Consider the following 25,907-nt stretch of genomic DNA (forward strand, 5'->3'; position numbering starts at 1 on the left):
ACACACACACACACACACACACTTATACTGAACAGATTTCATAAAACAGCTTATTAGAAGTTGTTTTGGAGACTCAAAATATTCAATATTAAACAAATTTAATAAATAATAATAAAGAAGACATCATGAAATTAATAATCATCAAAATACATACAGACAAAATATATCTTATGACCTTGAAATGATGCAGAACATGTTTAACACTCAGTTAATCAAATGTTATTTCATCCTCCTTCTGTTCACAGTAGGGGTTTACTGCAGGTAATTCTTATTTAATTCCAGCAAAATGGCCTTTTTTTTCCAAAGCCTGTTTTGATTTCACAATTACATTTTTCTCAACTTGTGTTTCATAAAAGCAACTCAAAGTAGCAACAGCCAATAACTGGCTCTGTTCTGTTTGTCTCAATAACTGACAGATGAAAAAGGAAAAAATACGTTAAAAAATATGAAACCTCCTGGAATTGAATTAAAATGACCTGTAATTAATGTATTGTGAAAAGAAACAGGATAAATGAAATTTCTTAATAATACATGTACAGTTCAAAATAAGATGATATGATAGAAGCTAATAAATACATTATAACTGTGCATGTGTTTATTTGATTGAATTGAGGGAAAACTTTCATTTTCATTGGTGCTGAGCTACAGACATAATAAATACAGAAAACAACTGACATCAAATAACAATAAAAGAAGAATACATAACTATATCAGTTAAAAACAAGGTAAAATTAACAATGCTAAAAAAGTAACTGTAGGAATTGACAATGAAACAAATAAATAAATAAGAATAAGAACAATTTAAAAATGAAACGCAATGACAGTTACAATCAATGAAATTAGCAGTTAAACTCAGCAGTATTAATGAGATCAACTTTTTTCAAGTTTTTTTGAAGCATATGACAGGTATGTGCAGAGTGAGCCATGTCATAATTCATTTGATAATAAGTATTTGTTTTATCTGTACTGAATGTTGATAACAATGAAGTAATCGTTGGTGGTCTGTGCCTTTAAGAGTTCTCCCGCGCTGGTTTACGAACACGGAAATTGACCGGAAAAGGCAGGAGTATTTCGCGCCAAATTGAAACAACGGACCAGACAGTCTGAGCAGTTGAACCGGACACTGTCTGTTAACTTCTCTGTCTGTATCCTCTCGGCCAAGGTATGTAATTAGCTCATTTAATATCACGTATTTTGTTAGTTACACTTATAAAGCTCGTGCTGGACAAGACGTACACGCTGTATCTCTGCGGTGTTTCGGGTTTTTTTGTTATAAAGTTGAGTTGAATCGTTTCTTTGTGTTCAGTTTAGTCACCATGGAAGAGGCCAACAAGCTGATCGGCGCGGGCAAGAAGCACCTGGTAATGGGCAAAGTGGTGGAGGCGGTGAGCGCCCTGCAGGAGGCCTGCGGCATGCTGTGAGTTAACTACCGCACAAAGACATACAATCAGATAACTAACTAACTGTCTGTCCACACACACACACACACACACACACACACAGAGGCTTCATACTCTGCTGAAGTGCTGTGACAGGGAGCATGTTGTAGGTCTTTTTAAGAGATAAAATGAAACTGAATATGACCCATGTGAGGACAAAATGAAACAAGCTGTTAGTTGGAACAGAAACACTATGTAATGTGTATATATACAACACTAATAGTAATACAATAAAAGTGGTATCTTCTACTTGTTACCAAACATGAGTCACACAGAGTTTGCAGTTGTGGGCTGATTTCTCACAGGTGTGTACATGTATGTAACCAGAGCTGTTTAGTTGACTAATCAACTGTTATTGATAAGTTTTCAGAAATCAATTATTTTGATAATTGAGTAAAAAAATTTTAAGCAAAAATGCCTAATATCTGACGGTTACAGCTTCTTAAATGTGAGAATCTGAAACTTTTCTGTGTCGTACATGACTGTAAACTGGATTTTAGATTGTTCATCAGACCAAACAAGACATGTTAAGATGTCACCATGAGCTCTAAGAAATTATAACGGACATTTTTAACAATTTTCTGACATTTTTATAGACAAAAATCAAGGGCCAAAAACAGCAAATTTATTGATACGAAAAACTTGTTGTAGCCCTACACACAACTAGGGAATATTTTATAAGTATTATGGAGTCGACGGGGAAATATGACACTGTAATATGTTGACTACTTCACAGGAATAAGGTGTGTGTGGTGTACATTATAACCTTCACACACTAACTTACTGTTTCTAATGTTTTTTAGCCTTTTTATCTCAACAAGCTGTAACTGTCAATAACTGAAGAGCAACTTTTCTGAGCTGAAAAACTGAAAGCCAGAATGAAGCATTGATTCATTTTTATTTAACTGAAGTAAAACTTTGATTCCTTTTTGTTTTCAGAGCTAAACAGTATGGAGACACAGCAGATGAGTGCGGAGAAGCTTTCTTCTGGTGTGGTAAAGCCTTGCTGGATCTGGCACGGTAAGCTCATCAATGATCAGAATTTCTTTTTTTTCTTTTTCTTTTTTTTTTTTCTTCACATCAGTCTTGTTTTCATAAAAATGTCCACAGTATCTTCCTCTTGTGTGGGGTTGTGCTAGTTTGTTGGTCATCGTGCAGTTAAGAAACTTGATCCTGTTGTTGTAGGATGGAGAACTCTGTCCTCGGCAACGCTCTGGAGGGAGTCCCTGAAGGCGAGGATGAAGAAAAAACAACAGAAAAAGACTCCAATGTTGAGAGCACAGAAAGTGTCGATGGTGAGGAGATAGTGTATTTAATAAAAGTAATTTTACTTTTTGTGCTATTGTATGCTGAGTATCAGTAGTAGCACTAATATTTTGCACTATGAAACATCTCAACAGAGAAGACCAGGGATGAGCTGAGGGTCCAGGTGTATGACGCCATGGCAGAGAAGAAAAACGAAGACGCAGAGAAAGCCGAAGGGAAGCAGAGCGCAGAGAAGAACGGTGACGCGGAGAAGCCCGAGGCTGCAGAACAGAAAACAGAAAAGGAAGAGGGAGATGAGAAAAAGAAGAGCGACATCAGTGAAAGCAAATCCGATGAAAAGAAGGAAGAAGAACCAGCAGATAAGCCAGAGGAAGCTGAAGGTGACTTTTCTTTCCTCTTGATTAGTTGTAATTACATGATGCCCAGTTCATCTAAACACACGGTATTTATGTCTCAGATGGCGAGGAGGAAGAAGAAGAAGAGGAGGAGGAAGACGGTGATGATGCAGAGATGGAGGGCGAGGCAGAAGGACAAGGTGAAGGAGACGAGGCTGCTGAAAAGGTACTTGACCGATCTGCTGGAGCACACGGCAGAATAACACATCAGGACACGGTGATGAAGTGTCAGCAGATGTCGGGTTTTAAACTGGTGTCTGACTGGGTTTTCAGGACAGTGACGATGAGGAGGTGGGGAACCTGCAGCTGGCCTGGGAGATGTTGGAAGTGGCTAAAGTCATCTACAAAAGGTAACTGGAAGCATCGGCTGTGATTAAGATCTGAATTTAATAATGGCAGAGCTACAGCTTCCATATTAACAGATGTTTTTTTTTTTCTTTTTTTAAATAAGGAAAGAGGCGAAGGAGGATCAGCTCATGGCAGCCCAGACTCACCTAAAACTGGGTGAAGTTTCCGCTGAATCAGGTACGATAGACTCAACAAGTCACTGAATAAATGTCCAGTTTTGGACACCATGGCTACGCTCACATTACAGGCCTTAATGCTCAATCTTTTTGTGCTGTTGGTTCATTCATGTTTGTAAGCAACTGAGTGTGTCCGGCTCTGTCGTGAACACCGTTAAGGTCCTAAACATGTGCACGTTTAACTGAAATGTTGGCTGCCTATGTAAAAGAATAACATCATTTGTGCAACAGCCAAATCATAAACATGGATGACACGGCTGTGCTGGCATACATGTCCAGGATTATTTTTTTGTGGAGGTCAGCAGACAATACAGATGATGAGAATTAGAACGAGAAGGAGACATGAATGTTTTTACCAGGCTGTGAGGTGCCGACACTGACTGATGACAGACAATATGTTTAGAGAAGTGAAGTGTTTTTAAAAAAAAAAAAAAAAAAAACACATGAATTCCGTTCTGACAGCGGTCACAGAGCCAGAGATGAGATATGAATCAGATCTACAACCACATATGCAAGTTGTCCAGATCTTGTATGAAAAAAAAGATCAGATTTGGTTTGTTTACACTTCCATGAAAAAATCAGATCTGAGTCAATCGGAGGCAACATCAGCATGTTATGTGAACATAGTCCATGTTTTTGTCAGGACCCCTAAAAAATTTTATTTTATTTATTTTATTTATTTATTTATTTTTTTAGGAGCAGCTTGAAGTGCTTTATACTGCATATATTTAAAGAGTTTTTTTTTTTTTGAGGATTTTGATAATTGATTCACTTTTTTCTTTTGATACAAGATTAAACATTCAGTAGTTTGACACCAAATGTGAGAATTTGCTGTTTTTGTTGTTTTTTTCATTTTGTTTTTAACATCACTTCTGCTCTAGGAAATGTTAATGGACATTTTCACTGTATATTAACTGTATTCTAAGTAGTCGTAAGGATAATCAATAGTGGAATTGATGAGAATAATCCTTAGTTGAAGCCCTAAATACTTTCTTTGGACTATACTGCAATTTAATAACAAAACAGGCATGTCTGGAAAAAACAAACCTGATTAAATTGTCCTGTATATTTAAATTGCTGCTTCTCTTCCAGGAAACTACACACAAGCTCTGGAGGATTTCCAGGAGTGTCTGAAGCTGCAGCTGAAGCACCTGGACTCAGACAGCCGCCTGCTCGCAGAGACTCACTACCAGCTTGGTCTGACATACAGCCTGAACCTCCAGTACAGCCAGGCCATCGAGGAGCTCAACAGCTCCATCTCTGTCATAAAGAGCAGGCTGGGTAAGCTAGGTGTAGCTCATTATAGCACACACACACACATTTTCACAGTGAAGAGCTGTGTGTTTATGAACAGTTCACGGCTGAAGTGTTTTTGCTTTCGGGCTGAGTCACTACAGCAGCAGATGGTTCGACGGTTGTCAGTCGTTGCACGCTAACATGTCCACTGTGTCTGTCAGTAAAACTGCAGGAGCTGATAGACAAGGCCGAGGGCCCCGAGGCTCTGCCAGCTGAGAGGAAGGAGATGGAGGAGCTGAAGGCTCTGCTGCCAGAGATCCAGGAGAAGGTGGAGGACGCCACTGAAGGCCTGAAAACGGCGAGCACAGACGCTGAGGCTATGAAGGGTGTACTGGTGAGCGAAAGACTGAGTAGTTTTTAAATAAGCTGTCAAGAGACGACGATTTGTGAAGTCACTATGATAAACAATCAATAGATTACTCTATAGTGAGCAGTAAATGGTTAATATGTGGCCGTGTAAATGATCAGTTGCACTATCACTGATAGATGTAGTGTAGTATGCAGAACAGAAGTCACATCTATCAAATGTGAAGCTGCACTGTGGGTTTTTTTTTTTTTTCAGTTTTAGTACATGCTGTGGATGCTCATCTGTTGGAACTAAATGTGCACCAGTGAGCAAATAAGAGTTTTTGGACACTCAGGGAGAGACTGGTTGAATACTGGCTCTTGGTGTAGAAGTGAAGAGACATTTGGAGATTTCCTTATCCGCTTCTTATATAGGAAACCCACACATGACGTACTGCACTCAACACACTCGTGACCCTGTTCAAGAGGGCTGTCACAAGTTCATCTCCAGGCATCACAAACAGACTTGTGTCAGCAACTCTAGTTTCACACACGTCGTACTAAACCACAGTTTCAGTTCAGAGTCTGCCACACTCACTCTTTACGTCATCACAAATACAATTTCAATGACACTAACATCAATTTCTCCTTTGCATATGTATCGGTGTGCAAAAGTCAACCGTTTTAAAAGCTTAATTTTATCTCTTATTTTAATGTCAGGATGGAGGCTCCACTTCCTCTGCGTTCCCCGCCTCCACTGCACAGAACGCGGACACTTCCTCCACTTCAAAAGTAAGTCGCATGCTGAAGATATGATGTGTGAAAACATACTTAAATAAACAAATTGGTGGTAGAATATTATGTACCTTCGTTTTCACTCTGTCTTCTTACCGATGTCTCATGACTATTTCCCACCCAGATTAACGGCACATCAACCAATGAGGTCAGCTCTACCAACGGACACGCCTCCACAGCTCCGGTCTCAAACATCTCCCACCTGGTCAGAAAGAAGGTCAGTGACCTACAGTTAGATGAACATTGGATGCAATGACACAAATCACGTATATTCATAGAATGTTAAAATATATTGATCTCTAGCAGTTTAGTCTCATTCGCACCCGTCTGTGTTTCAGAGGAAACCAGAGGAGAGTCCAGTGAAGGAGGGTGTGGTCAAGAAGGTGAAGCAGGACGACGCTCAGACTAACGGAGTAGAGGAGCCTCGTACTAACGGCGTTCACAAAGCCAACGGAGACACTAACGGACACACCAACGGTATGGAGGTGGAGAGGTAAGAGATGCAGTTGTCAGACAAGGCTTTTAGTTTAGGTGCTGTTGGGTTGGATTACATCTGAAATGTCAGTTAGAAATGTTTCCCGCTGCTGTGGGTTTAACTGAAACTCATCTTTTTTCTCTTGCAGTAAGTGAAGCGGGTTTTTAAGCCACGAAGAAGAAATCCACCAACACACCAAGCTCTTACTGCCGCTACACTCGTTTGCTGTTGTAAATATGTGTATCTTTTTCTATGCCTGTTGTATGGGTGTTTTGTCCACATATGTAACCTATAAAAGTTCAATAAAGAATATTGTTTCATAAAACTTTGATGTGAAATCATGCCAGTAGTGAAAACTGAAAGGATTCCTATTAAAATGACCTTGGTGGGTTTTCATATTTTCATTTTACTGTTTATTAAAAGTGGCTATGAGGGTATTATACATAATTTAGGTCTGGATTTGAGCGATGGGAATAGTCGATCAGCGGTCATACACAAGTGACTGTAGTGACAAACACTTGACGTTGCCCACAAACTCTAGGATGAACAAAACTATCTGAACTGGAGGCTTCTTTCGCATTGATGGTTTCTTTTAAACCTGGATTAAACTGTCCTATTTCTACTAATACTGCTTGTGTTCACTACATAGACACCCCTACATACACACAATACAGAGTTCCAAATGAGAAAATGTCCTTTAACACTGAAATTGAACCTCATTGTCTGTTAATCCATAAATCAAAATGTATTTCACCTTATTTATTTGAAGAGTGTGACTACTTGGAGTGCAGGCGTAACTGTGATGTCATCACAGGTTTACGCCAAACTGTTGAAATCTACATTATTTTCAATCCAACTCCCTTATTTTGTGAAATCCACCAGAAATCACTGGTAAAAAGGAAGAATTCCAGTTTAGCTTACTCGATTCCACATAAAATACAACAAGCCTTCAGTTCTCCCAAGTTCTTCATTATTGTTTCAGCATCCCACATTTAAACAGCATTTTGAAAAATATTCAGCTTCTTTAAAACTTGACAACTTGTCTCACCAGACATGAATAAATTAATCTTTCAAGCATAAACAAAAGATAACTAATATGGAGGGTCGGGGTTAGTCTGAAGTTTTACTTACGTTGAACTGTATGCAGGAGGGTCTCTGAACTAAAACCCTGAAATATATGGATGAACTTTAAATGATTTCCCTAACAGGTAATTTGAGGCTGGTTTGGACTCAGGTGTTCACTTCATTTGGCTGATTAAACCTCTCCTCAGGACTTCTTGTGCTTGATTGAACTCCACCATCTGTAGTTTTGTTTCTTTTGAATATGTATGTTGGTGACCTCGGCATAGCTGTGCCCTCCACCGACCCGAGAGGTCTAATGAGCCGAGATAACTGTAAATACCAGTCTGGGCATCAGGGCCCTGTGTTGTGAATTCTGGTTCACTGGGACACCTAAATGGAATGAAGCCATCATTAATGTTAATCACACCTCTGCTGCTGTGTTTGCAGTGAAAAAGGTCAAATTAAATTTAACATCTAGAATTTTCCAAAAAAGAAAGCCGCCTTTTAAGTTTGTCTACATGTTTTGTATGGTTTTTGGTGGACGACCATACAATTTCATGTATGTACTCACAGATGATTATCTAATGAAAGTGTCGTGTTTTTAAAAAGCTTCTGAAAGCCTGCATGTTTGCAAATCTGAGTACTTAAAAATCAGCATGATTAAATTCTGCTTTCCTTTAAAACATTATTTCCTCACACAATTTTGTTTTCAATATATTACTTCTGCAGAGCTATCATTTTAATTACCATCTTCATTAAAAAGAAAAAAACCCAACAAATCAAAGTGCTAAGTCAGTGCAACTGTCAAGAAATCGTATATCTTAAGAATTTGGATGACGGAGAATCTTCAGACACATTTGTGGATAATACATTTTTTTTAAATCAAGGCTTGGACTAATCTAGAGTCCATTTTTAAGCTATACCAGTTGCATTCAGCACAAATATTTTTTGTAGAAAATGTTACTCTAGTAGTTCTTGGCACAAGAAGACAGTTGCTGACTAGTCGTCCAGTAAGAACTTGCATCCCTTCAAACAGCAGCTTTTGTAGTATTGTGCAACTCCAGCTGACAGGACTCAGGTGCAGTGAGGGATCAATGTGAACTGATCTACAGAAAGTCAAGTCCATGTGGACTCAAACACCACAGTAGCCAGATTCATATTGAAACATATCAGCTTGTCAGGAACCAATTTTTATTAATATCATTAATAATGTGTCATCAGCATCATCAATGAAATGAGTTAGTCTGTTTAAAGCAGAATCAAGTGTGCATTCATTGCCCTTCTTTTCTTGATGAACACTTCAGTTCCACAAAGCGAGGAAGAAAAAGGAAGAAGGGGAGGAGGGTGGGGGTTGGGGGGGGTCATAGAGGGCAGGGACTGCAGTGAAGGAGGAAACGCAGGGAAAACGACGTCTGGCGGAGCAGGAATCTCCCCCTTCACTGGGATATGATTGGTTTTTCCCTTGTGCAAGAACAACAACAAAAAAAATCAAAACAAAAGAAATTCAAAATGGTGCTCTAAAAACAAAGATGAGAGAGGAAGAGGGGAGATTGCTTGCTGGGATGTGGTGTTGGCTGTTGTGTGTTGGTTTTTTTTTGTTTTTTTTGTTCCGTAAAGCCACGTTAGGATTTGATGCAGTCGTCATCGTCAGAGGTCTGGCTGCTGCTACTGGTTTCGGACTCGGAGCCCTCCTCGACGTGCGCCTCCGCCACACTCCTCCAGGGGGTGAAGTGGAGGGTCACACCCCGCGCCCTCGGGAGAACCCCGTTCCTCTGCATGCCGTTCCTCTTCAGCTGGTCAGAGGACACAGACAGTTAGTGTGTGATTGAGATGCTGCTGTGTTCTTTTCTCATTTTTTATGTAAGAAAAAAAACATTTAACATGATGAACCAAAACTATGTAATGTAATGTAAGATGTAGGATGTTGTTCTGAGTGCTCACCTGTTCAGTTTTAGTCTGGAACTCTCTCAGCTCGTCCTCTGTCAGAGGCAGGAAGTTATCATCGTTTTCTGGGTACTCCTGCCAGCCCATGGCCTTCAGCAACCTACACATTAGACCAGCAGAGTCATTTTCTGCTTAGTTGACTGTATTTGTATGTGTGTGTGTGTGTGTATTAAGTTTTGTGCTCTACCTGTGCTCTGCCTCCAGGGAGCTGGACAGGTGTTCAGTGTCTGAGTCACTGAGGGAGTACGAGAGACCATTCTCATGGCAGACTTCTTCGCTGTAGGCTTTGGGCTCTGGGGTGCTGCTTTCACCCTGAGAAATTCACACAGTGACAAAACACACTTCAAAAATGTTGTATTTTATGGGTTTCTTGGTGAAACAGTGGTAAAGAACCACATTATCGCAATGCCCCCTCATAATATGTCTCTTTCTCCATGTTTCCTGTCTGTATCTACAACAACCCTCACTGTCAAATGGTGAAAAAAAATCTTTGTCAAAAAAGTAATTTCAAAGATACCTCGGCATTATCAGGCTGCAACTGTAACTAAATTTGGTAAAACTGATTTAAAACACGTCTTTGACAATCATCACTTTTGGAGTCAAAGAGAGTTTATGTTTATGTGCAGATAAAGAAAAAGTGTGGCTAACCTGCGGGACTGTGACATTGTTATATTCAAAAACTGACCCGTTTTGAATTAACCCGTCAGATTTTGACTACAGCACTCTCTCTTAAATAGAAAATTTTCTTACATATGTCATAACAGCAAATGACTGCTGTCTTGTGTTATGGTTATTTTTTTTTTAGAAAGTGAAAGTTTCCTACCTCTCCTGATGTTCCTGGGCTGCTGCTTGTTGTCAGCTCTCCTGTGCCCTCGTCCTTCAGAGCTCGCAGGAACTCGCTCTTGCGGTCCGGACCACGGCGCATCAGCTTCAGTCTCGACGGGGCGATGTCTATGGGAGGAGTCGTGCTGGAAGGGTGCTGCGGATGTGATGGCACCGAGGGAGGGGAGAAAGGGGGGGCAGGAGAAGGCGGCAAGAAGAGGAGAGAGTAAACAAAAATTTTTTTTCTTATTTTCAGGCAAGCTCTCAGATTTGTTTAAATCTAGTCCAGTCTAACAACTGGTCAACAATAATTCAACTTTTGCTGTTTTAAGAGTCTGTGTCCAGTGTTGTCCACTGCTATGTTTTGTATTTTAAAGCTCATAACCATAGATATCAAAAACACTAATGACACACTGAACAGATGACAGAGCACATATGCTACTCTAAAAGAAAACTTCATGTACACATGAGTGAGCATCTCAGTCACCAACCACACTAACACATAAAGTAATGACTATGTTTAGATAAAACCTGTAATTTTCTTGCACAGGGATAGACTAGCTACATGTCAAGCATGTAGCGAGGCTAGAATTTAACCATTGTGCTTGTTGTGCAGATTTACATGTTAGTAGGAAGTCTGACTAAACTGCATCATATAAAAAAAAACAAAAAACTTTTCTTGTTGCGGTGAGAGAATTCCTAAATGTCCATTATTCATCTTTTCTTGTTGTCTTGTTGTCATTACCTCTTTCGGGGTGTTGTGCTGTGGCGCACTGACTGGGGTGCTGGGTTTGGCTGCAGAGACGGGGCTGGTGAAGACTGAATCTCGGCCTGGCATGTGAAGGCCAGACTTAGTGATCTCTCTACCACTGGGTTTCCACTGGGTGCTCTTTAAAAGAAGACAGATAATGTGTGTTTGTTAGAAAAAGAGAGAGACTGCTTTCCATCACAGCCAAGCACATAGAAGAAAAAAAAAAAAAAAATCTACAAAGTTGTTGATATAATCTGACACATCACAGTGAGTCTTACTTTGGTGGGGGCCACGGCAGGCTTTGGGACCAGGTTCTTGTAGACGCTGGAGCCTGCAATGGGAGCTTTGCTGCCGTTGGTGGGCAGGGTGCCTGCACTGGCGAACCCCGCAGAGAAGGCTGTGCTGGGGTCTTCCTTCGAAACCTTCTTGATAACCAGCATTTTGGACACCATCTGTTTGCCACTCGGGGGGTTTTCTGGAATATAAATCGGGACAGTCGTCATGTAAATGCTACAGATGGTGAGGAGGACACTGAACTGCTGAGACTTTTTAATTCAAGAATAATTAATCAGACTTAAAGTGATCTACAGCCTAATGTGGATTGGGAACTCTTACCCCACACTCCAGCATGGGGAGCCACTGCTCTCATCTGAGTCCCAGGCTTTCCAGTTGTTTCAGGGTTGAGGGAAGGCTAAAAAGACAAAACATTCAAGCTATGTTACATTACAAGAATCTGAGCATTTGTTACTGACAGGATGAAGGAAACTCTTGTGAGACATAATATTTAAGAACATTTCATTTTAGATCACAAGGTGGATAAGGGGAGAAAACAGAAAATGCAAAGTGAAAGTGTTTCTGACAACAGCTCTGATTATCTAATAGGTAGAGTTAATAATTAATATAGTCCTTACTATCAAGTCAGTATTCATAGCTGACTATTCTGAACCTTCTCGCTTTGCCACTGACTCACGTTTTCTTATCTTTCAACAGAGTTTTGTCATTGAAGAACTATGTCAAGGTCAGTGGCATGCTTGGCAAAAAAAAAAAAAAAAAATGCAGTCTACTCACAAAGTCCTCCTCCACAAACTTCAGCTTGTCGTCCTTGCCGTCTTTGCGTTCCTCGTTGGGGAACTTGTCCTGGTACGAGGTGCCCTTGCGGGGATGGAAGTTACCATTGCGCTGCCGGTGCCCCCCCTGCCTGTCCCTGTCGCCCCCTCCCCGTTTGGGGTGGCGTCCCTGGTGGTGGTGGCCATCCTGGGCGCCCCGCAGAGCTCCATGCCAGCTGGGTGTTTCCTTCCAACACGAGCCCCCTGCCAGCCCACCATGTCCTCCTTTGGCCACCCCCGAGTCCACAGAGTCATGTCTCAGAAGCAGAGAGGGCTGCTGCCAACCGTCACCTCCAGAAAGACAAATATGTAAGAACTATTATATTGTGCTTTGGCAAGTGAAAAAATGCTAAATCAGTAAAGTTTCCCTAATAACCTTCTGAAATAACATCTGAAAACCTTCAATCTCTGTCAATGCTGAACAGCATACATCAGCTCTGACCGTGCATGAAACAAATAAAAGCAAATCAATAATTCTGTTATCAGATTGTCTCCTGAATGATTGTCTTTGTTATGCTGGCACTTTAAAATATGCGCCACCATTTTAAACACCTGCTTATCTGCTGCCTGGTTGGGCAACTAGCCTAATGTTGAGACATACTATGCACTTGCCAATAAGGAAACACAGCAGGTTTGAAGCCACAAAAAAAGAAGAAGGTGAGAACAGAAACTTAACATTACTATTTATAAGCCAAAACCTGTATTGTGTGTGTTTGAATATCTATCTCAGTGACACCTACTACTGATACTTTTGGTACACCCTAATTTTAGTTCTTGATATTGAAAAACTGGTGCTCCAATTTAGGAATTTTTTGCCTGTTGGGACTTAGTTAATTTATTTTTACAAGGACTGAATAATTCATCCGAATGCATCATTTTACTTCACACTACGACTTTATACAGACATGCTGCTGCACATTCAAAAAGGTAGACATTAAGCTATTGGAGTAAAACAGAAGACAGAGAGGAAACCGGGTTTAATTTTGGATATTAACAAAACAGCCACACACACAGCCTGCACCTAACTTTCTCTGAAGGGTCAAAAATCCTACAAGGCACCAAAACAACTACTGAGTGAACAGATCAGGCACACAACATATTGTTCAATATGTCTGACTGGTATGACACACCAAAAGCAAGTAGAGACAAATAAAGCTGCCTTTCTGCTTTCCAAAGCCAAGAGTTCAACATGTGAGCAACAGTAAAGTGAATGGAGGGACGATGTTGAGACACCGCTGGGTAGTGAACAACCTGTCAAACAGGAAGCTGAACTGACCAAATATTACTGTGTGCATCATCAACTGAACTTCACTGCACCTGAATGCATCATGGTGGCACACCTGCTCACTATGACAACATCATTAATCCAGAAAAACTACATTGTAGAAACTGAGATGAAACATAACCAAATGGAAATATACAAAGAAAACAGCCAATAATAAATTGACATTCCTGAACTTGTGCCTGAAGATTCATACAAAATTCCAGCACCAAACTATGACAATGACTAGTTTACCCCAAGGACTGTGTATGTAAACATCAGCAGAGTGTAAACAAGGTGTACAACTTCACTACTACGTCCATCGCTGCCTTCAGAACAGGTGGCCTCATACCAGGGCGGCAACTAAATTATTTTCATTATCGATTAATCTTTCCATTATTTTCCGGATTAATTGATTAATTGTTTTCTCTATAAAATGGCAGAAAATAGTGAAAAAATGCCCATTATAATTTACTCAGAGCTCATGGTGACGTTTTCTAATGTCTTGTTTTATCTCAACAGCCCCCAGTCTAAAGATATTCAGTTCACTATTATGTATGACACAGAACTTAAAATCTCTGCATTCGAGAAGCTGTAACCATCAAATCTTTTAGTGCTTTTTGCTTAACAAATTACTTAAACGGTTATTTGATTATCAAAATAGTTGCCATTTTATTTTCTGTTGATCAACTAATGATTAAATCAACTAATCATTGCAGCTCTACCCAATACATCCTTATCCACTAGAGTGCCTTGAATCCCATTTGCCATCAGTTGATGTTTCCTGCTTGCCATCATCTCCAACTTCACAAGTGACTTCCACTGGATCATTTTACTTTATTAGACGTAACTACATCCTCTTTCTGAAACCTTATAATGGCTACACAACATGAGACTTCAAGTTCAGCAAGTTAGAGTAAAAACGTACGGACAACTTGGATGAGACTAACTGATATGGTCGTCAGCAGACCTTATCTCAACAGATGAATTTAAAACCTCTTCATACCCACAGTGCACCCACACAGGTGTTTTTTCAATCATGTTGTCTGATTAGACCTCATGTACAAACTACAGTTGATTGGTTTTGATGCACCTTTTTAATGCCAGACAACTCACACCATTATCATTCCTATTCATCCACATATTTTAGTAACACACAATTTCCAACACTTTCAAACATAGCCCTGCCCAACTCAAAGGCCTTTGTGTTACTGGGCGCCACCTTTGTTGAAAACTGATACGTTTATGGAACGAAAACGCCATAACTCAACTGCGAGGGCAGCGCAGCACCCGGACAGTCTACAGTGTCTTGTAATTCATCTTTAATGACTTAATAATTACCTCCGTGAGATGAACATGAAGTATATTGTGAACTTTCTACAGCATCACTCAGAGACTAACGTTAGCAGAGCAGAGCAGCAATTAGCAGCAACAAACGACCGACTGACCAACACACACCACAGCTTTAAACAACTGAAACCAACTCTGAGGTGAAGAAAATAACTCGGTGCTCAGGCTGTCTCACCTCAAAAACCCTGCACCCTCTTAGCGTCGGAGCTAACTGTGCAGCAGAGAGGCTGCTCTCCACTGCTGGAGACATGATGTTAATAACACAGTGGAGCACTCTGCCTCCCCCTCAGTTTGTTATTCTCATACAGGCAGGAGGCTGATAAAGATCCTTTCAAATTAATTAATGCAGTTAACTTTTTAAAATAAAAAGGCTGCAGACTATTTATCTTATCTACCAGTTATGTTTCATATTGTATTTCAATGGAAGGACACTGGTGAATAGTTTGACACACAGTATACTGGAGCAAGAGACTGAAAATAGTGTCCCTTTTTCTATTTATTCAGTCCAGAATCAGTTTTGAATTGAGAATGAATTCTGAATCAAATCGGCACACAAATATTGTGATAGTATCAAACTGGGAGATAAGCATCGTTCCAGGCCTACAAAATCAACACTGTCATTTGTCACAACCTTTGTTTTTCATGTTTTTGTTCCATCTTGGTATAAAATTTAAATCCCTGTGGACACTTTTGTCTGTCAAATCATGATTTTTTCACTTAAGCGCACAGTGCATGACTGCGTGCACAAACTGTGTGCACCACACTGCGCACGTTCTCCAGCCTTTGCCAGCTTTGTGTCAAAAAAAATCCAGGGAAAATCCTGATAGCTCCATCCAACTTCTACCTCACTACAGGTCTAATAAACTAGAGTAAATGGTCTAACAGATGTGTCCCTTTACACAGTTTAAACCTGCAAGAACAATAACAGGGTGATTGCTCTACGCTGTTACCTGCTGGAGCACGCAGGGAGCCGTTGTTGAAGAAGCCATCAGACGAGTTGTGGCGGCGGCGGCTCACAGCGGTTCTGCCGTCTCTGTGGTGGTGGGGCTCACCTTGTTTTTCAAGGTTGGCAGCAGGGGACTGGAGGAGGACAGAAAGGGGACAACGTTAGTGAAAAGTGAGAACTAAAGGACTCTACGCTGTGATAGTGGACAATAAATCACATGCATATCATCTGAGGTGAACTGACGACACACACAAAAAAACACAAGACAACTACAAAAAAGAAAGAACAATTACCTTTAAACCATTTTTCAAATTCTCCTTTTTTCTACCTTATCTTTGTTGTTGTGAAGAAACAGATTAGTTAAAATCTCAATTCCTCTCTTGCCTCAGAGAACTTCAATAACTCAAAGTAAAAATGTCAACATGGGGATGTATTCTTAGGGAATGAAAACAGTCAAAACAGACATATGAACCGGATCGCAATCTCAGAACGTTTTATCAAAGGAAATGTAGCCGTCACGACGGGAGCCAATAGGATCAGACAAACACAGTGTACATAATTCTTAGTAGTATAATCTGAAGTCACCGCATTGAACCAACTGTGGGATTAGTAACGTTGACTGCACATGCTCAGTTCCATCTCAATCATATCCTTGTCACGAGCTTGTCATGAGGTTCAAAGATCGAATTTGATTGTGATCAAAAGACAATATCAGAAAACTTGAGAGAATAAACTATGGCTAAAACACTGAAGAAGAGTGTGTGCAGTAATCCCTAAAGACAAATGACACGGGGGTGAAAACATGTGTCAGCAGGACAGTGACTGTGCATTTGTTTGTGTGTCTTGACTCTTGATTTCACAGACAGCCAGCACTCAGCTGGACGGCTTCCTGACTCACAGATTACCCTGAGCTCTGGGCAGGAGCAACACACTCACAACCTCAGCCAGACAGTCTGACAGCTCAACACCGTTTTTGTTTTTTTTTTTTTTTAGTAGGAAAGACAACATCAACCCAATTTGTTTACTTAACATCTGCTCATCTCAATCTGCAATTTCTCCCTCAATTTCACTATCAAGAGGCAATATTTTGAATGAGTATTTGTGCTTTCATACATTATTTAATCTAAATTAAGCACAGTAGATGTAGCTCGGTTCCAGACCCTAAATCAAGCCCAGCAGTTAAAATAGCTCTGGTGTTGCTCCTGTGATCGTCTATTTCTCTCAATTATCTCAAATTGGAAAAACAAACGAGCCAATCACAGCCTTTGTAGGTGGAAATAAAGTCAATAACATTATCAAGCCGTGTCAAACAGATCGAGACATCTTAAACATACTTACAGTCAACAATTTAATCACTCTTCTCATTGCTTGTGATACATAAACTGTATGTAATTATAGATCAACAAATTAAACATGTCTATAATCTCCATTATATATCTCTCTATTTCTAAAAGAGATGGGTTTATCATGCAGTATTAGCAGACACAGGTTGTTAAATTAAATTTTAGCTACAGTTATAATCCTGCTCCAGTCCCAATTTTTCCTCATGTTAAGACAGAAACTCCTGTTCGGTTGAATGTGTTCCTTTTGATAAAAAACACTTAAAACAAGAAGAAACAGCCGCATTCGGTCGAGCTTGCAAATGTAAACCAATCAGCACTGCCAGCCCGCTATCCCCTGTCTGCAAAATGTATAACACAACAGCTAGGTTGAACAGTCAAAATCTTTTAACAGATCTACATAATTGGTTCCCACTTTGTTTTTACTGGTTGTGTCCATGGTAGAACACTAATAATGCTCTCTGAGATGCCCATGAAGGGGAAAACAATACAAGCAGTGGAGGAACTCTCACTTAACACAGTCTGACAATTACTTTTCTACATCTACACATAAACTTGCTGACTTTCAGGCAGATAACACAGCTTCAATGTCAATTAAAAAGAGTCATGTCAGAGTGGCCAGATATGTCAGTCACTACTGATTAATGAAGACCAAAAAAAAAAAAAAATCAGATTCTCACGACAGAAAATACAACTGGCTGAAACAACGGACTGAATAATGAAATGGTAACAAGAGAACTGTTCAGTCTGAAATGTCCTTTTAATTCAGCTACAGCAGTTAGTTCACTTCAAACACTGTCATGCAGCGTTTGGCGAGGCAGCATTTGAACTTAGTCATAATAAACAAAATCTCTAATGCCATAGCATGATATCAACCTACCATGAAGACCAAAAAAAAACAATCTCTCCAGAAATTTGACTCTTCACTGAATCACTGCACATTCAACACATCTTCAGTTGGCTGCAACAAGCAAATGTTCTGCCAATTTTAAGTCATACTAAAATTCATGAAATTGCATACATTTTTTTAGACTAGCCACAGCAAATGAAATAATGTCTTGATGAAATAATTAGAAAAGCACCTCCACGAAATCTCCCGACAGTACGGTGAGTTGTCATTTGATGCTAAAATCGCTTCTTTTCTTCTATCATCAGTCTTTTTCAATAAGGGTACACAACGTCTAGGTGACTCTCTGCTGAACCATGTACTGACTGCACTTTCAATCCCCGAGGGTGACTCCTCACTGACTGCACACACATACACACACACACACACACACACACTCACTCAGGTGTACAGACACACAAGCATGAGGTGTGAGTGCAGTGACTCTAGACTGTTATACTCAAGCTCTTGTCTCTTTCACTCGCCATTTTTCAGCTCACACACACTCTGTCACATACATACTGTTCATGTGCACACACACCTTGGCAGGCTGGGGTGTGGAGAAGTTAAGCCAGGCAGGGACAAAGTCATGCTGCGCCATTTAGGTCCAGTGTTTCCGGTCAGTGGATCGAGGCATCAAACCTCATGGCCAGGATCTAACAAAAGAAACGGACGGCGGGAAAGGCATTTTTAATATTCAGGTCCTGCGATTTTAAGCGCAGCAACATCAATCTGTGACACTTAAACTCACTTTTATGCCCATCTATCTTTAATTTCATGCCATCTTCAAAGTGGCATCAGTTATTTAGAAATTCATTGTGTAAAAGGTCCCCCACAATGCAAGCCAAAAAGAGTCCTATTCTTAGCAGAAAACAACAAAGCTCGACTTGCTGCAGCTGTGCCTGTGAAGCTGATAACTGGTTGACAGGCTGCATGGATGTATAATGCTAGTATAACGCTGCTCATGTGCGGCGTAATACTAGCATTATTTTGCAATGTGTGTATGTGGTACATTTATATAGCTCATTATGTAGTTAATACTCATAATTAAAGCACAATGTGATACAGTACAAACTCATAAAAAGTAATGCTTATTAAATTTCTAATTTGTGTGTGTAAGGTGGAAAAATGAATATCTGCTACCCACAAAATGTTGACAAATTGCTAGTAATTAACAGAAATGAATTTCATGGGTGTTGAGTACATCCATGCATGCTGGTCCTAACCCAGACAGTCAGATGAAGCACAATCATTACCCCAGAGTCTGTGGCTCTGAAGTCCTCTGCCTCCTCTCTCGGTCCGGCTGGGCTCGGTTCCTCAGGCCTGATGGCACTGATCACAGAGTGCGTGCACTGACAGACGGGGAGCAGCACACCGACAACCCCCTCTCCACCTCCGCCAGGACAGCACAGCCCCTTTCCCCAGAGGCAGATCCCTTCGTCCAGGATGAAACACTGGGAGATGGGTCAAAAGGTTGCAGGAATGATCTGGAATGGTGATCCAGAGAGCTGGCCGAGCAGAGAGTAGATTTTGAAGCGGAGGCGCAGCGGTCTACGAGGGAAAAGGTTTTCCTTCTTGATTCCCAAGCAGCTCCTGAGCCGATCACGTCACAAGTGCTAGTTTCTAGTCTGGGCTGTCTGAATTCTTCACCAATTTGTTTGAAACATTTGCTCTGTTGTCAGGAGTGAGACTTGAAACCTGATTGGACTTTATGTTGATTGGCAAAATGAATTGATTTGACTGGTGATTAGTCCCAATGGTGAGGAAGAGCCAGGTTGTCTTATTATCAATATTAGGAAGCGGTCTGTGAAAGAAGTCTGCCCTGGAACATGGACAGCAGTTCGTATAGCAGTTCCACTTTGACACCAGATGGGGAGAGAAGAAACGGGTGTTGTCCTGCCACACTGCGTGCCAGTATGTTTTAGCGTCGACTCACCTTTTACCGAATCATCTTAAGATTTACTGAAGTGCATGCAGGAAAAAAAAATTAGTTCAAAGACAGTCTTTTGTTGGCAATGGAGGTCACTGAAAACCACTGCTCACCTCATTAAACTGGTGAAAAGACTGTCTGAGATTGAAGAAAATAATGCTCAAAGACTCAAAGTCACATGACAATGAAGGAAGTAAAACCCTATGTTACATCGCTGTCATTTTCAGTTTTGGTTAGTGAAACAGAGATGCTGCTGGATGATGCATTATAATGCCGGTTTTATCTTTGTATGTTTTCCCTTCACATTTGTAAGATGCCCATTTAATTATTTGTGGTTTTCTGATCAAAGCAGAAGTATGAGATAGCTCTGATTTCATAGATATGCAAGCCCAAAAACTGAACAAAAACCTCCCATAAGTTGAACGGTCTTCGTGTCATATGATGAGAAAAGTCCTTTAACAACAATTAACGTTTCCCAAAAAAAGAAATCCTCAAGACAGCCCAATTAACTTCTTTTTCTCAGCCAAAAAAAAAGGAGGGTTGAAAAATAGCATGCGTCCAAAAGTTGTGAAGTGGGTCTTTCCTCTCCTTTTAGAATGAGTTATTTCTCACACAGGAAGTTTCAGTGCAGTTTTCTGGTTTCTTGCTGGTGGTTCACGGGTATCTGCACAGGAACAGACTGGACCTGCAATAACCAAAGAAAGTATGAGCATAAGTCATTCCTCTAAAAGCACCAGGTTCAAAACCACACCGCACACTCAGTTTCGAGTTTAATAAGTAAACCAAGTTAATGCTTATGTAGTATAATACAATAGCCCTGTAATAAACATCCTTTATGAAAGTCATAATGTTCAGTTTTGTTGAAATAGTTTTACAGATGTGTTGAGCCAGTTTTATGCTAAGTGTGGAGGCTGAAGTCTGTGGTGCTTACTCTGTTTCTAAAATTTAGCCTCATCTAAATTGGGTTGACCAAAATATTAGAAACACCTCAACCACAACACACTACTATCTACAGCTTCCAAAATGACCACAAAGTTGAATCAACACCTCACTGACACAATTTCAATAGAACACTGAAACTGAACATTGTATAAAGGTTTGATTTGTTGGAGAACAGTTGTATTAGACTCTGTTAGTTTTAGACAGGTGGACCAAATAAACTTACTCAAAAGAGATGCTCAACTTAATTCAACATTTCCCTTCATATTTCTATACCTTTATTGCTGCAAACAGCTAAAGGATATGCCAGACATTATAAAGGTATTATCATGACACTCCCCCATCACTGAAAAAGCTTATTAAAGCCAAAAATAGCTTCCAATTCAAGAGACAGTCCAACCAAACTGCATTTAACACATCAAATACATTTTGAGGAGGTATGAGATGAAAATCATGACTCAGGCATCTCAGAACCATTTCATGCTGAAAGCTGGCTCTTTTATAAAATTGTGTAGGCTTTTGGTAAATGAAATATTTATACCAGTGTAAAAATAACTTGAATCCTTTCTCCCTCACTTTCTCCCTGACTGCTGCGCATCTAAACAGGCCTGGTAGTGCGCGTTAACTGAAACTGAGGTTACAATCTCCACAGTGATTCTTCAGTCCTACACCTTGTTCAAACATGCATTATAATACAGCTTAACACCTAAACAAAAATTAACCCTTTATGCACAAACCCAGAGCGACCATGGACTCGTTAACGTATTCCCACTGAACTATTACGTAACAGCTGAACATCAATGGGTTTGCCACGGACATTTAGTTCAGTATGAAACCACATTGAGATCCAGTAACACATCAAAAATACTGCTGAGTTTGGAAAGTAGCCAGTTATTATTATTACGCACTACGGGAAACCCCATGTGTCCACAAACACTGCAGCGGACCAATTCAACACACTGCACACACGTTTTACCAAGCTAACTAGCTGAGTAATATTATGAATTACATAGCATTGACATACTTTAGGGTGTTTTCTAACTAGTCAACGTTAATCACTAACTAATGACGCTAGCATACATGTCTTAACTCTGCTGCTAGCTAACTCTTATTAGTTAACTAAGGTTAACGTTAGCAACTGTTAGCTAATAGCTGGCGTTACCTAGCCTGTTATCTGTGCCCCCCGACGAGTACTAGGTTTGTTTGAGATTAATTAGTACGGTTAGAGGGTTTAGCGAAGTTTAAACGCATTTAATATGCTCACGGTTGCTAAAAGTGTCTATTTAAGCAGCTGTCACGAACATACAATAGAGGTAAACAGACCTGGCTTCGTTGGAACAACACAGTTTCAAAATGGCTCCCTTAGCAGCGGCGGCACACATTCATCAGCTTTGCTAAGTGCTAACGAGGCTAACGTGCAGTGTTTCATGAACATACCGTGAATCTCCTCTGAAGCCAGACAGCCGTAGATGAAGAGTGATTCAAAGGTATATAAAGGTGTATAAACTCTGTAAAGACTGACGAGATTACACTTTCTCGCAGCTAGAAAGCTCCAGTAAAACGGCTGTTGGTGTTTTTTTGTTTTGTTTTTTTTTTAAAACAGCTTTATTGAAACAAGTGTACAACAAGTTTACAACACCTTGTGTCAACAATCAGAAACACGCCAGGGGAACTGAAGGTTGTAATAACAAAACAATTAAATAAATATCTTGTAAAGCTTACAGTAGTTATACGTTTTAACAGCTTTTTTTCTTTGTACAATCAGATATAATTTTATTTTTTGATAAGGTCAGCTCTTAAAAGTTTGGCTTTTGCTTAAGAATTTGGATTTGTGAATATAAAATTTGGTCAGATTAATAGTAATCAAATCAATTAAATAGATTGTCATATTCAAAGAATCCAAACGATACATTTTTCCAAAGTAATAAAAGGTAAGGGTAGATATGATCAGCAATAAATTGTGACAATTTACTCCACAGTTGTTTTTTATGTGGGCCAAAAACCAAAAGAAATGCACCAGCGTTTCTCTGAGCTCCCCATTAAAGGTACAACTTACATCAATGTCTTTTATTGAGTTTCTGCAAATATTGATTAGTTGGACAAAACTTGTGAGGCATTTTAAAAGATATCTCTTTGACTTTGTTAGTTTAAAAAAAAAACTCTTACCCAACAATTATCTTCAACAAATGTGGACCAATCTTGTCTTGTTGAAAAAGTTGACGGATTGCCTTATTTTATCTTATTTCTATCTGAGTTGGTGTTTGTGTTTTCGCACTGCTGGAGCGGCACTGTACGGTCTCAACGCTGCTGCGTTCAAGATCAAGCGTCAGTGTGCAACTTAAATGTGTTTTAAAGAGCGGCTCAACTGTGTGCAATGTCTGTAAAACACCGCTCTGTCTAGACTGAACAAGATCGTCATACATGGAATTAGAGCACATTATTTATGAGTAGATGTTCAACATATTTTTGAAAACACAGCGTTGGCAGCACGTTTTATTGTGACTTTAGTCTTCAATGTATTTTAATAACTTCCCACCCGCCATCGACAGCCAAACCAGTCGATAACCGAGTCAGTGTCGTTCAGTTTGGGATATTGGTCGTATCCCGATGGTAACCCTAGATTTGCAAAACTCTCGCGAGATTTTCACTCGTTCTTCCTTCATTGTGCGCGTCGTTTGTCATTGTACAAAATAATTGCATTTTGTGATATGACAGCAAAGCTGTTAAGGTCTGGTTAGGTTTAGGCGCAAAAAACACTCGGTTAGGGTTAATTAAAGATCATAGTTTGGGTTAAAATTACCACTCTCGCGAGATCTTTCGCAAATCTAGGGTTACGACCGGGAATATTAGGAGACAGGCATTTAATCAAACACCGACAGAATGGCAGCCAGCAAACGACCTCTATTTTAGCCAGTTAACGTTAACTTTGTGACTGTTCATTATATGTTACTGTGTCTGCAGTGTCCTCGGCAAACTGTTGGATGACAAACAGTTAAAAGGCGACGTTTAGGTAACACAAACATCTGTGGTTTATGGGTTGTTACAGCAGGATAGCTCTGTGTTGCGTCAGGCTGAGCTCTTAACAGGTTGTATGCTAGATGTTGCTGTTAGCAACAACGCTTAGCCTAGGTTGGTTTAACATTATGGTCAGCCAGTCAATAGCAAAAGTATTACATAAAACTACTGCATGTGATATGGAGAAGTGCTGATGAATGGTGTCTTTTTCCAGATTGAAAATGATTGGATTTGCATCGAGAAGAGGCATCATTTCTGGGGTAACTTATGTTTAAGAGAAAAATATCAATAATGACTGTTGATCATTCCAGCTTGCTCACTAATGAATAAACTGAATGTCCCAGCAGCTTATAATTAGTCATGTTTCTGCCCTGTGTCCCCAGCTTCCAGTATGGAGATGTCTTCAGCAGCACACAACCAGAGCGCCAAACTACACAACACATGCTCAGCTGCTGTTTCATTCCCAAGCCTCCTCAGTATTAATGCCATCCAGACTCACTTCCCCCAACAGACTGTTGAGCATCAGGCCCATCAGCTGGCCCGACTCACGTCTCTGCCACGGGGATTCACAAGGCATTTCTGAGAGAGGAGACACCAAGGATGGTTTCAGTTTGAGGGCCCTCACTCAGGCTCCCAAACCAGCCCTGTACCTCGGTTTCTCTGGGCTCATCCCATTCTTGTCTGCCCCTCTCTTAATGGCTGCGACACAGTCCTTCTACCCTGAGGTGGCATATGCTCAGCTGGTGTATGGAGCCTCTATAGTCTCCTTCCTTGGAGGTGCCCGCTGGGGGTTTGCCATCCCTGACGGCAGTCCCGCTCTGCCTGACTGGAAGAACTTGGGCAACAGTGTGGTGCCGTCGCTCCTGGCCTGGCTGGCACTGCTCTGCAGGGACAATGTTGCAGAAGGAGCCCTGGTAGTTATCATGGGATTGGGTCTTTCTCTGCATTACGACCTGACCCTGCTGCCTGGCTACCCTGCCTGGTTCAAAGCTATGCGAACTATCCTCACTCTGGTTGCCACCTTCTCGCTGGTGGCTACACTGACACTGAAGAAATTCTGCACTGAGAAGAAGATCAAAGAGCTTCAGAACTGACCCAAGAGGACAGTTTGTACTATGAGCCATATGGACTTAATAAAAATGTAAAATGAACCGAAGATGTGCATTTAGTCTGGTTTGTTCTTACTGTAGATAAACTCTGCAGCAGTTAATTTGTTACTTATAAAAGGAGTATTGATATCTCTAACGACAAATATTATATGTCTAAACATTTCATATCAGCTAGAAAGTTAATAAGAAAAGTTTCCTAAGTTGCAAAATGTCTAACTTCAAAGGATGTAGATTAAAATATCAAAATGTGGCAAAAGGCAGGCTTTGAAATGAAGGAAACATTTATCAGAGGTGTATCATTCTTTGCTGAAAAAAGTACTGACAAAAAGTACCTTTCTTGATGTGTTTGAATAGATCATTCAAATGTTACAATTTTACATGTGCAAATGTGAGACTGTGGATACACATTGGGACTATTTGCATACTTTTCCTTTCCAGTGTTGTCCAACTCCAGACTGACACAAGTCAAAACCACAGCTCAGGCATTGGTTTATACAGTAGGAGTTTGTAAACTGCTGTCTTAGTTTGTTAAAGATGAATTATATAGCTCTACGTTAAGCATGTTAACTGTTCCCATATGACCCTACAAATCTGTCCTTTTATAGACTCCAGTCTGACATTGCAATAGTGAGGAGCTATAAGATACAGAGACCTGAACAAATGTTGTATCAGTCATGGAAAGATGTTACATCTTCCCACATCACAACCTGTCAAGTCAAAATGTGAGAGAATGGCAGAATTCCATAGAACGAACCTGCAAGAAACATCGTCTAAATCTAATGATGAACGTTACTGGAGAGTGACAGTAGTGGTAAGTGGGTGACAGCAGACTACACTTTTATATTTAATGAGGAGTCACATATCCAGTGAGTCAAATGTAATATTACTGAACAAGCGTTGCCACTGTAGTTTGCTTGTTTGCACAGTGCAGAAAATGTTCTCTCCAGCAAACTTGCACAGTCAACTCAGAC

At 40.3% G+C, this 25,907-nt stretch overlaps 3 protein-coding genes across 8 annotated transcripts; 2 read left to right on the forward strand and 1 right to left on the reverse strand.

Moving 5' to 3' along the window:
- The first annotated feature begins 1,051 nt into the window (after positions 1–1,051).
- Positions 1,052–6,800, forward strand: LOC122993172 (histone-binding protein N1/N2-like). Its single transcript, XM_044367099.1, has 14 exons — positions 1,052–1,162; positions 1,307–1,417; positions 2,379–2,459; positions 2,625–2,734; positions 2,840–3,085; positions 3,163–3,266; positions 3,374–3,450; positions 3,552–3,625; positions 4,717–4,905; positions 5,082–5,254; positions 5,926–5,997; positions 6,125–6,217; positions 6,339–6,493; positions 6,624–6,800. Exons 2-14 carry the CDS (start codon positions 1,317–1,319, stop codon positions 6,628–6,630), a joined length of 1,482 nt encoding a protein of 493 aa, XP_044223034.1. The 5' UTR covers positions 1,052–1,162; positions 1,307–1,316; the 3' UTR covers positions 6,631–6,800.
- Positions 6,801–8,690: 1,890 nt separating this feature from the next.
- On the reverse strand, positions 8,691–23,053 carry gpbp1l1 (GC-rich promoter binding protein 1-like 1). Of its 3 annotated transcripts, none has more exons than XM_044367098.1 (12): positions 22,979–23,053; positions 19,200–20,558; positions 18,485–18,599; positions 15,722–15,851; positions 12,123–12,451; positions 11,670–11,745; positions 11,333–11,529; positions 11,049–11,192; positions 10,305–10,460; positions 9,669–9,793; positions 9,479–9,581; positions 8,691–9,330 (listed from the first exon to the last, which is right to left on the reverse strand). In XM_044367098.1, the coding sequence occupies exons 3-12, from the start codon at positions 18,542–18,544 to the stop codon at positions 9,160–9,162; spliced, it is 1,491 nt and encodes a 496-aa protein (XP_044223033.1). In that variant the 5' UTR covers positions 18,545–18,599; positions 19,200–20,558; positions 22,979–23,053; the 3' UTR covers positions 8,691–9,159. The 3 variants fall into 3 exon arrangements, with proteins under 3 accessions (XP_044223033.1, XP_044223030.1, XP_044223031.1); XM_044367095.1 differs by lacking the exon at positions 22,979–23,053 and adding an exon at positions 22,250–22,419; XM_044367096.1 differs by lacking the exon at positions 22,979–23,053 and adding an exon at positions 22,136–22,235.
- On the forward strand, positions 22,240–24,978 carry LOC122993173 (transmembrane protein 69-like). Of its 4 annotated transcripts, none has more exons than XM_044367102.1 (3): positions 22,240–22,299; positions 24,042–24,087; positions 24,211–24,978. In XM_044367102.1, exons 2-3 carry the CDS (start codon positions 24,049–24,051, stop codon positions 24,919–24,921), a joined length of 750 nt encoding a protein of 249 aa, XP_044223037.1. In that variant the 5' UTR covers positions 22,240–22,299; positions 24,042–24,048; the 3' UTR covers positions 24,922–24,978. The 4 variants fall into 4 exon arrangements, with proteins under 4 accessions (XP_044223037.1, XP_044223035.1, XP_044223036.1 ...); XM_044367100.1 differs by lacking the exon at positions 22,240–22,299 and adding an exon at positions 23,644–23,822; XM_044367101.1 differs by lacking the exon at positions 22,240–22,299 and adding an exon at positions 23,872–23,941.
- The last annotated feature ends 929 nt before the right edge of the window (positions 24,979–25,907 follow it).

This window comes from Thunnus albacares, chromosome 12, assembly GCF_914725855.1.
Source record: "Thunnus albacares chromosome 12, fThuAlb1.1, whole genome shotgun sequence".
Taxonomy (NCBI): domain Eukaryota; kingdom Metazoa; phylum Chordata; class Actinopteri; order Scombriformes; family Scombridae; genus Thunnus; species Thunnus albacares.